General features: G+C 41.5%; 2 protein-coding genes across 2 annotated transcripts; one reads left to right on the forward strand and one right to left on the reverse strand.

Annotated features, from left to right (window-relative positions):
- Window positions 1-718: 718 nt before the first annotated feature.
- Window positions 719-8,764, reverse strand: dhrs12la (dehydrogenase/reductase 12-like a). The gene is made up of 10 exons (XM_076100589.1): window positions 8,709-8,764; window positions 6,992-7,125; window positions 6,371-6,453; window positions 6,195-6,290; window positions 5,999-6,080; window positions 5,840-5,901; window positions 4,189-4,293; window positions 3,406-3,496; window positions 2,636-2,773; window positions 719-834 (listed from the first exon to the last, which is right to left on the reverse strand). Exons 1-10 carry the CDS (start codon window positions 8,762-8,764, stop codon window positions 719-721), a joined length of 963 nt encoding a protein of 320 aa, XP_075956704.1.
- Window positions 8,765-9,332: 568 nt separating this feature from the next.
- ap1s3a (adaptor related protein complex 1 subunit sigma 3a) lies at window positions 9,333-13,563 on the forward strand. Its single transcript, XM_076100487.1, has 5 exons — window positions 9,333-9,551; window positions 11,147-11,325; window positions 11,587-11,695; window positions 12,684-12,821; window positions 12,903-13,563. Exons 2-5 carry the CDS (start codon window positions 11,147-11,149, stop codon window positions 12,936-12,938), a joined length of 462 nt encoding a protein of 153 aa, XP_075956602.1. The 5' UTR covers window positions 9,333-9,551; the 3' UTR covers window positions 12,939-13,563.
- The last annotated feature ends 46 nt before the right edge of the window (window positions 13,564-13,609 follow it).

The following is a 13,609-nucleotide window of genomic DNA, read 5'->3' on the forward strand; positions in this document are numbered from 1 at the left end:
ATCAGTAATTTTCTTTATTCAAGCGGGCATTTACAAGATGAACTCCCAGTCAGTAACATTTATTTTTTTAAGGTGCTCGGCAGTTATTACAGAGTCGTAAATACAGTTTAGTTTTATTGCACATGTCAAAGCCGTGTGGTGTTTTAAAAAGGCAGACAGCTAATAGAGAGAGCACTTCAGCCTGAGCTCAACCTGCACAACATCAGGAGCACACGCGTTACTTATAGATATTAAATAGAAATCACTTTGCACAACAGATTGAACCCATAGCTGAATTATTAATAATAATAATAATAATGCAGCCCGTGTGAGTGACTTTGGTCACATCAGATTCCCATCTGATTGACAACTTTCTTAAAGTCACAGTAACAGACTGGTTTGTTTTATGAAGGTGTTCTCTCCATCAGCAGGATAACGTCATTTAAAGGCAGCATCACTATCAAACACTGGTAGTTATTTTCTTAAATCCTTATAAAGTTAAATAAGAAATGTGTTATCGTATAAATAGTTCTAAAGCGTTATAGACGTCGCTCATCCCTCCGGTATAGGTGAGTTTGGTCTGGGTTTCACAGCATAACTTCACATTTCGTCCCGTTTTATTCCGGCGACCACAGGTAGAGTCAACGCCCTCGTATAGAGCAGACCCAGGCCTCACTCACTGCAGTGTATTAAATCATCAGAGGGATGATCGGTGTGAACAGAAGGTGTTAGTGTTGACTCAGTGGGGCTGAAACGTCTTGGCCAAGTCCTCCAGCAGAGACATTAACTTCTGCTCCTCCAGGGGGGAGCTGTGGGTCCAGGCCAGCGGCAGGTGGGTGGACACCATCTTTCGGTCTGCGGACAAACAAGATGGATGTCAACATGTTGACTCTGGTGTGTGTGTGTGTGTGTGTATATATATATATATATATATTCCCCAGTCCGAGGTTGAAGTAATATTGATTTCTACCAAGGTAATAAAAGGCCAATCACACGTACAAACATGTCTTCTCAGATTGGTTTAAGGAAACAGTGGATTCGTTTTCAACCCTCGTCCCAAACAGGAACTAATCTAACAAACACAAAGGTCCACAGAGTTCATCTTAAGACCTTTAAATACTTGTTTTACTATAATTAATAAAGTATGATGGAAAACCAGAAGAAAAAATATGGACCAGAAATATTTACTCTATCAATTTTTTTCCATTACTTTCTAACAGTTCATAATTATAATTTCAAATGATATAATTATTTAAATGAATAAGCATTAAATGGATGGATGCATAAACCAGTGGAAAATGATTAGTTTATTTCAGTTCAGATGGTGCCGACTGAAAGGATTGAAGAGGTGCGTAACGTCTCCCGATTGGCCGCAGTCAAATACAAAAAATAATGAAAAAATGATTGAATATCTGTTTTTGAGGAAACTGAATTAATTGCTTCTTAAGACTTTTCAAGACCTGCAGATGCCTTTAAATCAGTGGAATTAGATGTGCAGGTAGGTCTGGTTATTTGAAACTACTAGGCAGAATTGTAATTTTCAAAATAAAATGTCTTTCAACAAGAAATACAAAAACAAATAAACATGAGCAAGCAACGGCTTAAAATACTTAATATGTGCTCATCGTTTCAAGAAAACTGTCAGTATTTATTTATTTTATCATGACGGGTGTCATCAGGTGCAGGCTCTAAATTTGATTTAATAAATTAAGCAAAAACATTGAACCTTGAAGTGTAGCATGTTGTTACATCATTCATGGTGTTGAAGGTTTCAGTTTCATTATAAAAACAGAAAATACTTTTTCCAGTTAATCTGCGAATGTGCAAGATTGGATCCCAAGTTTTCAATTTTGGTCAGTGTTTTCCAAGATGGCAGTAAAATATTGCAGCTGTCACACACTTTGGCTCCTCCAGCAGTTTGGCTCAGTGAGTGTTGATGTGAGATAAAGTAAAGCCTGACAGAGAGCCTGACTGGTGTTTAAGGAGACTCCTCAGATATGAAGGCTTATTGAAGGAAAGCCTGGCACCGTTTGCATAATGTCACTACTGGTATTATATAAATACACAGAGAGCAGCAAGATGCACCAACCTGACTAGAATATTAAAAAGAAATGAGGACACGAGTCATAATACATCACATTAAAAGATGAATGAAGTATGTTTGTGTCTCTGCTGAAGTGAGGTTTTATATTAAGTTACTGCCTTACTCTACAAGGCTGCTGGGATCTGTGTGTGTGTGTGTGTGTGTGTGTGTGTGTGTGTGTGTGTGTGTGTGTGTGTGTGTGTGTGTGTGTGTGTGTGTGTGTGTGTGTGTGTGTGTGTGTGTGTGTGTGTGTGTGTTCATAGAGGCACTGTACTCTCTGGCAGTATCTGGCACCAAAAGCAGCCCAGTCCAGCTGCAATGGACACAGGCCAAACTCTCACACACACACACACACACACACACACACACACACACACACACCATTGCGACCCACAACTGACAAACGTGTGATTCAGCCAATAGTGTTGGCTTCTTTCCTCCCCGTCTTACTGTTTTTTGCAATCTTGGGGTACTAAAATTGTAATTTGGTCTTTTTTTAAAATATACTGTATATGCGCGATATATAATAGATAAGCGGGTAAAAAGAAGGATTGCTTTGGTTTTGCCACATACCTTGGTAGAAAAGGCCGTTGGGGTTGGTGGTTGCAGCCTCAGAGACGGACAGCCACACCACGGTGTCGGCCCCCTGCTCCGGGGCCCGCAGGCTGTCCTTCATGGAGCGATGGAAGTCTGGCATGGCATTGGCCACCGCTGGGACAGAGATGGACAGAAAACAAATTGAATATTAAGCTAGCGTTAGCACGTGGCTCTGTGGCGCGAGCCTTAAGCTACGCATTTTCCACCGAAACACCAGAGGGCGTACAAACATAAGTGTTTACGAAGCGAGAAGACGACCGGCAAGACGCCACAAACCAACCTCCACAATGCAGAGGAGGAAATAACTGTAAACTCATACCTCATATTCATGGCCTACTTTATTTCCCTTAAATACAGGGAAGCCCCGTAAAGAAAGAAGTCAAGTATATCATGCATTTTAAAGAAAGCAATGATGAATGTCCTGTAAACCATTTGATTTGGCCGCAAAATATTTAATAGCTCCTGTTTCTAAAGCATCTAAAAACGAACTTACTCACAAACTTTTATCAGTGAACTCTTTGTGACAGTTGGGTATTCGCACACAACTTACAGGCCGTGATTACGCCATTTTCTGGCGTGCGCACCGGCTTCATTACGGCGAGTATAAACCACGCCTTAGGGACGATTTTCTAAAAATATTTACATTTTGTTTAATTTGTCCACCAAGTGGTGGCTTGCTGTTAATTCTCACGGTGGTTCTTGTGTGTGTGTGTGTGTGTGTGTGTGTGTGTGAGGGGGGGCGGTACCTGGAGTGTCGACCCAGCCGGGATGCATGACGGAGAAGTGGATGTTTGTGTGAGTCTTTGCCAGCTGCTCTGTCATCACCACCTGCTGCCTCTGGAACACACACAGACACACACACACACACACATGAATAAACGTGTCTTCAGATAGATTCCGTTCGGTGAGGACGTCTGACGGGTTGGACTCCGGGCAGGTGAGGCTCACACGTCTCTTTTCACAATGCTGCACTTTTTAAATGAAAAACAAACAAGTGACGCAGACTCAGACTTGAAGCATTCAGGCTCTGGTTTCATGTTGATGAATCATAATCCAAACAGGATTTAGCTGACAGGGTCTTGTGAAGGCTGATGCTCTTTGAGATGTTTTGGATGGAAACCTTATTCATATGCAGCATCTTTAAAAATGGCCAATTCCATCTGTTAAAATGGATCCAAGATAAGCGGGACATTTGCAGTATTCAGAAGGAAAGGGGACATCAACAACAAGAGACATCAGCTAAAAACAAAACAAGTATAATAAATAAGTAATTAAACCGTAAAACTAATAAAAAATGTAAATAAGATATAATCGGAGTGAATGGTTGAGTTCACATTAACGCTAATGAACTCTACAATCAGTATACAAATAAAATATTTAAAAGAAATCTAAACAAATAAACAAAATATTTTAGTATCTCATCAATTAATTATATAAATGAATAAAAGAAGGCCCAAACCAAAGGACTCATCACGCTATTCTATGTCTTGTCTGCTTCCTAACACTTGAAGACGTTACAGCCCTCTTACTTTGTGCTGGGCGTAGACCATGGTGCCGTCATAGCGGCCCCTCTCAGACTGCAGGTTCCCCGTCCTGAGCTTCTGCACCAACATTCCTCCTGAAGACACTGTGATCTGAACAAGGACGAAGGGAAACATGGGTGAGGGGCGGAGGAGGGAGCTGGGGTTGATGTGGGCGTGATATAAAACACAATTTCATATCATATCTATGTACTGCTCACAGTGGTGCAACAGGGCAAAGTATATATTCAAGTACTATATGTTAATAAATGTCTGTTAAGTCCGAATGAAGTAACACCAGGCAGCAACCTCTGATTCTGAAAAGTGGAGCCTTCAACCTGCATTCTCTCTAGTGTCCACCAGGGGGCGACTCCTCTGGTTGTATAGAAGTCTATGAGAAAGTGACTCTACTTCTCTCTTGATTTATTACCTCAGTAAATATTGTAAACATGAGTTTATGGTGTCAATCTCTAGTTTCAAGTCTTCTTCAATACAGCATGATGTTCATTTCATAAATGATGGTCCATTTAGAGTCAAACAGACCATAAAGCAGGGGATGCTTTAGGGCGGGGCTACACGGTGATTGACAGGTTGTTACCAAGCTGTTCGTGTTTTTGTCTTACAACTTTAACCTTTTCACAGTGTTTTCAGTTCACGGTTGTAACCTTTTTGGCCACCTAAATATGTTGCATTCAGCATTCGGCTGAACTCTCATGTCACTTCTGGTTGCAAAAAACCAAGATGGCGACGGCCAAAATGCAGAACTCGATGCTTCAAAACTATAGTCCACAAACCGATAGGTCACCACTTCTTCTATACAGTCTATGGGTAACACAAAGCCAAGAAAGCTGCTAGCATTCGCAGTATTACGATGTCTGTGGCGACCTTTCCAGTGGAAAGTTCACAAGCAGCGATCTCTGAAGAGTGAGATCCAAAAACACACATGCAATTACCGCTTATAGCCATAGGTGTCGCCAACGAGAACCAAAAGAAGATCTTCGAGGTTGTAACTTTCAGTCATATTTTGAGGAATATAAAGAGTATTTTAAGCTCCTATAAACTTCTACTCCACTACGCTTCAGAGGGAAATATTGTACTTTGGTGCCACATCGTTTATCTGCCAGCTACAGTTACCAGTTACCTTGCAGGCGATGATTTTACAAACAGAACCTTGTAATAACTTAAACTACCAAACTGTGAATATAAAATTGTTAAAATTAGCTCCAATAAAATGTAAGCCTCTAAGATGCTGCATATATATTTTTTTTGTATCTTTTATTATAATATTAAAACATAAAATAACACTTTCAGGTCTCCAAATAATACCACTTTTTTTTCTACTGCAGGACTACATGTAACGGGGTATTTATTATTTTTACTTTACCAAAGACATCTTCCGCTGCTGACCTCATATAAAGTATCATTTTTACAGTTAAATAATACAGATATTGGCTCTTTCTGCAGCCGGTGAACCTGTACGTTATTCCCTCCGCGCCTACTGTTTCCCAAACCCCATTAAATGTTCATTTAAATGATGGATGACGCTGACCACTGCAGCATTATCTAAAGTCTATGAGCTGCTCATGAAAGGCGTCCATGACTTCTGTGAGGTAAGAAGAACCCACAGTTCTGACTCTGACAGTTTGTCTCTCGGACTCACCACTCTGGGATCTGCGCTCTTCTCCAGCAAGGGAATGAGACTCTTGGTGAGAATGTAAACCCCTAGTGGACGACAATAAAAACAATTAAATCACAACTATCCCATCTTTCCCTCTCATCAACGCTTCCTTCCCACCTCCCCCCCTGACCGCTGACTCACCGAGGACGTTGGAGGCGAAGCTCTTCTCGAGCCCCTCAGCGTTCACGTCCCTTTGACTCATGATGGCGCCCGCGTTATTGATCTGCACAAAGACAAAGAGAGGAGGAGCGGTGAAGTAGGTGCTAAAACAAAACAGTAAAATAAGGACGAATAATAATGCCATATATTTCCAAAATAGGTAACTCTAGTCACTCACCAGTACATTGAGGGCCTTGTACTTCCTCTTGAAGCCCTCAGCAAACTCCCCGACCTTCCTGGTCTCAGACAGGTCCAGGATGTGGACATACACCTCCTGTGATGACAATTTAAAGACTGTCTGTCCCACACATACTTATCTTTGAAATGCCTGTTTAAGAGTGAGTCATACTGTACTTTATTTCCGGTCTCTTTGACGATATCAGCCCTCGCCTCCTCGGCCTTGTCCTTGTTCCTGCACACCATGTGGATCGTTCCACCTGCGACATCGAGACAGAACAAACGTCGTTCTTTTTTCCGGCTGAGGAAAACAGTATCTGAACACATTTATTGTTTTGTAAGGGGAAATGAGTGAGGGCGAACCTTTTGTACCTGCCTGAACCAAGTGGTTCTACTTTACTGCAGTGTGTGTGACTTGTGTTAGTGGCGGCTGACCGAGTCGTAAAAGACTTGATTGAGGAGCGATCTCATGGTTATAAAAATGCTGTGCACGACTTTAAACACTCACAAAAGCTATATCTTTGTATTTAACTTTGGAAAGCGCAAATTATTATGCGCTAGGTTTTAATACTGTTAGTGTCTGGTGCTTTTAAACATGGTGCTACCCGGGTCTGGGCTATTTCATGGGTTTATCATGGGTTAATCTAAGCATCGCTCACTGTACTGTTACCTGACCTGTCGATGGTTTTTATGATCCAAAATTGGAATGTGTCATGACCATCATCGCTGCAGTTACTCCCCCTGATAATAGTAGTATTAAAAAAACAACTTTTGCAATGCATTAGTGTCCTTGAGCACCTTTCTTGGCGATGGCCATGGCGGTTGCTTTCCCGATGCCGCTGTTGGCTCCCGTTATCATGAAGGCGCGTCCGGCCAAGGACACCTCCAGGTCCTTCTCCACAAACCTCTTGGAGGCCGTCAGGAAGGCACTCCTGCAGGAACAACACGAACAAGTGGTTTCATCTTGAATGCATCCACGCACAGATCTCTGTGAAGTAAAGGCGGGTCTGAGAGGGTCAGTGTGTTTGAGGTCAGCCTGTTTACTGTATACGTCTCTACTGTACGGATACAATGAAGACGAGAGCGTGCCTGGCATCGTCTCTGATGAAGAAGGGGGTTTGGGGTGAGACGACCGACGGTGACAACGGGATCGGTGTGTGTGTGGACTTCAATTGCCCCCATTGTCCTGGATGCCATTGTTGAAGGAGGAGGAGGGGGGGGGGGGGGGGGGGGGGGGGGATGCTGAGGCTAAATGCCCGCTCTGTTCGATGGTGTCATGCCGAGAGCTATTAGTGTCGGGTCAGAACGGGTTGCCGGGCAGCTCTTTGGGAGAAAAGATAACACAGAACAAAGGGCGGAGAAGGGAAACAATCACAAAAGCACCTCTTCAGGCGACTTGGCTCGCTGCGTAGGGATGAGGAAAGGCACCTTAGGGGCAACAGATCACATATAGGACTGATAAAGCGTTCGGAGCGAACAACCGACGTACGTGGCTCCACGCTGAGTCACCGTAAACTTTGCAACGTTCATAAATCAGTGATTCAAAGATGCGCTGCAGCTCCATTCTGTCAAAATGTCTGTGAACTGGTCAACAACCACAAGAAACAATAACTCGTCTTATTCCTTTTAGAGATCGAGCTCTTATATAACCTTTGACCTGACCTCATGTAACCTAAACACATCAGCTTGATATCAATACTAAGGCTGCGACTAATCTGATGATTGCATTCTCAATTACTGGATTAATCATTTGGTCTATTAAATGTCAGTAAGTTGTCTAAACAGTCCAAAAACCAAAAGATGTTTCACTTGCAGATTTTTTAAAGAGAGAAAAGCAGCAAATCCTCACATCTAAGAAGATGAGATGCTCTGCTTGATAAATGATTTAAATGATGAGCCATTTTGTTGTTGTTGATTGACTAACAGGCTAATTGTTTCAGCTCTACATATCATGAGGTTAACTTTTATCAAAAAGATTAGAATCAGCCTAAAATTCAAGACATCTATTGGAAAGGCACGGAAGGCCGTTTAAGGCGGTGTTCCCTGATTATATTGTATTTAAGACAATAAGTGGCCCACACTCATCCCATCTCTTAGGATCTATCCACACAGACAATCATACTGGCTTATCATTTTATTTTTTGCCTAGAATGATGCCTGTAAATGTTAAATATGAACTCCAAGAGTCCTGTGATTTTAACCCTCATTAGAATCAGAAATACAATAATATTACAATAAAATCACGAGGCAAAGATAATTATTTAAGGTATTATTATTAGCTGTCACCCTTTAATTTATCTTTACATATTAAATACATGACTATGATGAGCTGCAGGAATCAAATCACTTTTAGCAAAGTTACAACTGTGAAGTGATCTGAAATAATAAACATATTGTTCCTCCACACACACACACACGCACACACGCACACACACATTCACTATGAGCATGCACAGACTCCTAATATATCTCATATCTCAGCGGTATGAACGGGCTCAGATGAAGAGCATCTTACCTGGTGAACTCGGTCACTCCCTTCAGGAACCAGGCGGAGTTGCGGTACAGAGACATGGTGTGTGTTTGCTCTGGAAGCCTCTCGCTGTGCGGAGCTCTCTCCTCCGCTTTTTTACCCCCACAGCTGGACCCAAAACCACGTGTGGCTCCGTTGAATTAACATCAGTGGGCGCGGCCACCGGAGCAGCAGGAAGTTCAGTAGACCGTCATTTACTGTTATATCCCTGCCGTTTGAAAACGTTATTCCTTCTTCTGTAAGTACATTTTAACAGTACAAAAGAAGGCTAGTGGTAAAATACGACGTGAAAGTATAAATAGGCTTACAGTGAAATCAAACATGAAGTTACCTGACAGGAGGCGGGCTTTGAAGCAGAACCACCGTGTAATATGTATTATTATTATTATATATATATATATATTTGTTTTTTTTTCTACAAAAAAAAAAGTTGGACTTCATTTTTTTACTTGATACGAAAGATATCCTCATGGTAAATCGAAAAAGTCATAATTATGAGATAGAAAATCATATTTATAAGATAGAAAGTCATATTTATGAGAAAGTACCAGATTTGTAAAAGCAATGAGAGTATACATTACAAAATAACTTAATGGGCCAAATATGTGTGGATTTTTTCATTCGCTCAGCTGTTGGCTATCACAGTAATGTGTGTTATATATTCCTAAAAAGACTCTTACTGACTACAAATGTACAATACTACAACTGTATAGTGCTTTAAATCAACATCTCCTCTCTCTCTGCAGAGCAGTGATTCACCTGTCTGTGTTTGCCGGTAGCCAATCAGACGCTGGAGTGCAGCGGGGGGCGTGGCTCTGGCTGGAGAAGGTGAGAAGGAGAGAACGCGCTGACTTCCTTCTGGGAAGACCTAAAACATGTCGCTGCATCTCCAAAACGCACAAGATACAGTAGGATAGTACTCCGGGGGGGTTTATCACAAGCCTGGAGGATTTGAGTTTTGGGTCACTTCTATTTACTGCTGTCACAAGATGGTGAGTACAGCTTGTTGCTATAATTGACCTGCTGGCGAGTTCATGCAGGTTATTACACTGTAATAAATACCTATATCAGTTGTGTGTCATCTGATGAAGGAACTCTACTTTACTTCTTTCTTACGGCATTTCACTTTGCTCGGCTACTTCCTCGATCATGTAATTGGTACTTCAGTGGAGTTATTCTACTCAAGAGACTGATATTTTAAAGAGAATAATATGTCAGATTGATCACATGTCACAAAGTGAAAAGCTTGAAAAAATTGGATTGGATAGTTTTTTGCAGTGTGACAACCATGTTGTGTCAAATGAATGCAACTCTCAAGAACATTGGTTTCAGTTGCAGGAGTGCCTTGTTTTTACTATTTAATTAAACAATAAGATTACTCTAGAATACCACTTGAAATAATCATATAACCTGTAAATGATTGAACCCAAATCATTCTTCATCCTTGTCCGGCTTGTACTTGTGTTAAAGTTACACGCTCTTTCTGGTGTTTGGTGCTGCAGGCAGAAGCAGTGCTGCTTGCTGCTGCACCTCAGTGCAAAGAGCTTTCATTAATTGCTCTTGCGCAACACCACACTTTGAATTTACAGTCATTGCACCTCAAAGGCGCTACAAGGTGTTTGGTCTTCATTCACATTCCTAGTTGTGCAATCTAATTGCTGTTTGGTGCAACCCTAGCACGTGGTTGGTTTTGCTTTAGCTGCAGGCAGCTTAAACTGTTGTTGGGAGTTTTATTACTGTGTGTGTGTTTGGTTGTTTGCACAGGCATGTGTCTCAGTGTGTGTGTGTTTGCTTCATTGTATGTCTGTGTTTGGTTTCCTCTGTTGAAGCTGCACACACACACACCATTAACCACATTGTAGTTGCCCCTCATTCCACAAGATGTTCCTCCTGTTTGGTCATTTTATCCGTAACACACACAGACACACAGACTGTAAGAAGTGGACGTCACTCATTGGTTTGTGGACTGCCGTTTGGCCATTTCGTCGTCGCCATCTTGGATTACGGCCGTCTCCATGTTTTTTTTTTTTGCAAAGACTCTGGTAGCGGCAGCGACCTGTCAATCACAGTAGCCCCGCCCTAAAGCATCCCCTGCTTTCTGGTCTGTTTGACTCTAAATGGACCATAATGTACTAAATGAACATCATGCTGTATTGAAGAAGACTTGAAACTAGAGATTGAGACCATAAACTCATGTTTACAATGTTTACTGAGGTAATAAATCAAGAGAGAAGTAGAGTCATTTTCTCATAGACTTCTATACAACCAGAGGAGTCGCCCCCTGGTGGACACTAGAGACAATGCAGCTTTAACACATAAAGCATTGACTTCACTCGGCCTGCTAACACAGCTAAGACAGACATTTTTCATAAGTTTGTGTTTTCTGTTCTTTTTTTTTTGTCCCAACTTCCTGCCGTCTTCAGATGCACTTCCTGTTGCTGTTCAGCCGTCAGGGGAAGCTGCGACTGCAGAAATGGTTCACCCCAGTGACAGAACGGGAGAAGAAGAAGGTGATCCGGGACATGATGATGATGGTGTTGGCACGTCCACCTCGCTCCTGCAACTTCCTCCATTGGAGGGACCTCAAGGTTGTTTACAAGAGGTAACTGCAAGAGACGCAGCTTTTTATCATTTGTGTTACAATTACAAGCTAACGCTCAGGGTTTCGTCATCTGCAGTCCTTTTCTGGCAGGTAGAGACTTGGGTGTTGAGCAGAAACCACCTTTGACTGCGTTTATCCTTAATGATTAACAGAAGACAGACACCCATTCTCAAGACGTGGGTGGAGTAAATGTCTGGTTAAACATACAGAGGGTGACCTAGATTACTGGTCACATCTGACCTTTAACCTCTCCGTATGCAGGTATGCCAGCCTGTACTTCTGCACCGGTCTGGAGAACCAGGATAATGAGCTGCTGACCCTCGAAGTGCTGCACAGATACGTCGAGTTGTTGGATAAATACTTTGGCAACGTAAGTGGAGCTCACACAGCAGTCAGAAAAGGTCTAATCGAGCAAGCTTTAAACCAATTCATTAGTATAAAAGATGACCTACTTTTGTGTCTCATGCTTTTATGTATTTAATTAATTCTGGACAAAGAGCCTTTTTCACAGAGGATCATTTCAACACAATTAAAATGAATAGAAGATTTAAAATATCCCCGATGTTATTCACTCTGCTGCTACAGATATTCAGACCAATGTTAACAAAGAAGGTAGAGAAAGGAGACTTGATCGTTCAATTTTCTGTCATGGGACCATCTGTAAGTCAAGGGTCAACTGGTGTTTAGTCATCTAATAATGTTCACAACTGATACAAGATGCTTCATCACTTCACAAGTCTGATAGAGCTATGTGGATATTGTCATGTTGAAACAGGAAGAGGCACAAAGATGGAAGCATATATAAATATATATAGCGTCTAGATTAAGATCTCCCTTCATTAGAACTCAGCTGTGACAAATAAAACAACTGAAGGAACAGAAAACTGTGATGTTTATTGCTTTATATGTACACTGTTGTACAAGGATCTGAACTACAGAGGCTCCTGTGTTACTCTACACTGCAGGAGTTCAGTCGTATCGCTGCTCTCCACCAGTCTGACTCCCCCTGGTGTCCAGAAGGGGCCTCGGCTCCAGAACCACTGGACGTCCATCCTGCTTGTTTTTGATTTGCAAAAACAAGACGACAGCCACTCCCGTCTTATTTACAAAAACTCAAACAATGAAACTGAAAATTGTGGGAAGAGAAGATGAGGAAAAGGGAGAGTTATTAAAAAAGAGTGTTTGTCAGGTTTTTATTTCTTTCAACAACTTGCCTTTCCAATATTCTTAATAATATGCAACTAGGACCTGGTCACCCATACTAGTGCTGTTTATCCTCTTCTCTAATGGCCGAAATTACCTTTCAAGGAAGTTTAATGTATCTCTAGTGTAACGCAACGCATGTTATTCTGTTTCAGGTGTGTGAGTTGGACATCATTTTCAACTTTGAGAAGGCTTACTTCATCCTGGACGAGTTCCTGATGGGAGGAGAAGTTCTAGAAACATCCAAAGTAGCCGTGAGTGTGTCTATGGAGGAGGCTGACACACTCCAAGAGGTATTTTAAGGGCTCGACAGACACTTAGTGAGCGTAGTTCTTTATTCTTATTACTCACACGTATCTCTGTTCTTATCACAGACGATGGAGGAATACATGAGCAAACCTGCCTACTGAGCCACGCGAGCACGAGGACGTCTCAAAAGGTTTATTACTCCGCATCGTTTCTGTTTCATGACTTGTGATGACTCATTTGGAACAATGCTGCAATAACCTCAATGTTTCCACGTAGTTTTTAATACTTGTTTGGATCTTTAAGTGCCTTTTAAGCCTCATATTTATCAATCTCAGGGTTTTATGACTGAAAGGAGTCTGTTTCTCCCCAGTTTATTTTTATTTTTTGTAATCTCGATGGTGATTCAAACGAATGCATTGTGTGTTGGTGAGTAAATGAAGAAACACAACACAGTAAGGAAAAAATAAAGTCAATGCTTTATTAACCTCAGGTATGTCACATATGACCACATTTACAAAAAACAAATGAGAATAAAAAAAAATACCCACAAGTGAATCTATGGGATCCAACACTGATTGGCTGTGTGTGTGTGTGTGTGTGTGTGTGTGTGTGTGTGTGTGTGTGTGTGTGTGTGTGTGTGTGTGTGCATTGAAAGGCTGGTGAGTCACATGTACTGGTTGTTTAGTGTTGTTGAGCAACAAACTCATTAAAAAAAGCATCAAATGAATGTCTAACCACTCATATTTCTGCTAATAAATAGGAACTTTTTGTAAACCAACAGAATAACTCGTGTTTTATTCTTCAAAATACTTTATTTCCACCCGCCACCAAA

The sequence above is a fragment of the Anarhichas minor genome, unplaced genomic scaffold (assembly GCF_050575085.1).
Source record: "Anarhichas minor isolate MPS153535 unplaced genomic scaffold, ASM5057508v1 ptg000026l, whole genome shotgun sequence".
NCBI lineage: Eukaryota > Metazoa > Chordata > Actinopteri > Perciformes > Anarhichadidae > Anarhichas > Anarhichas minor.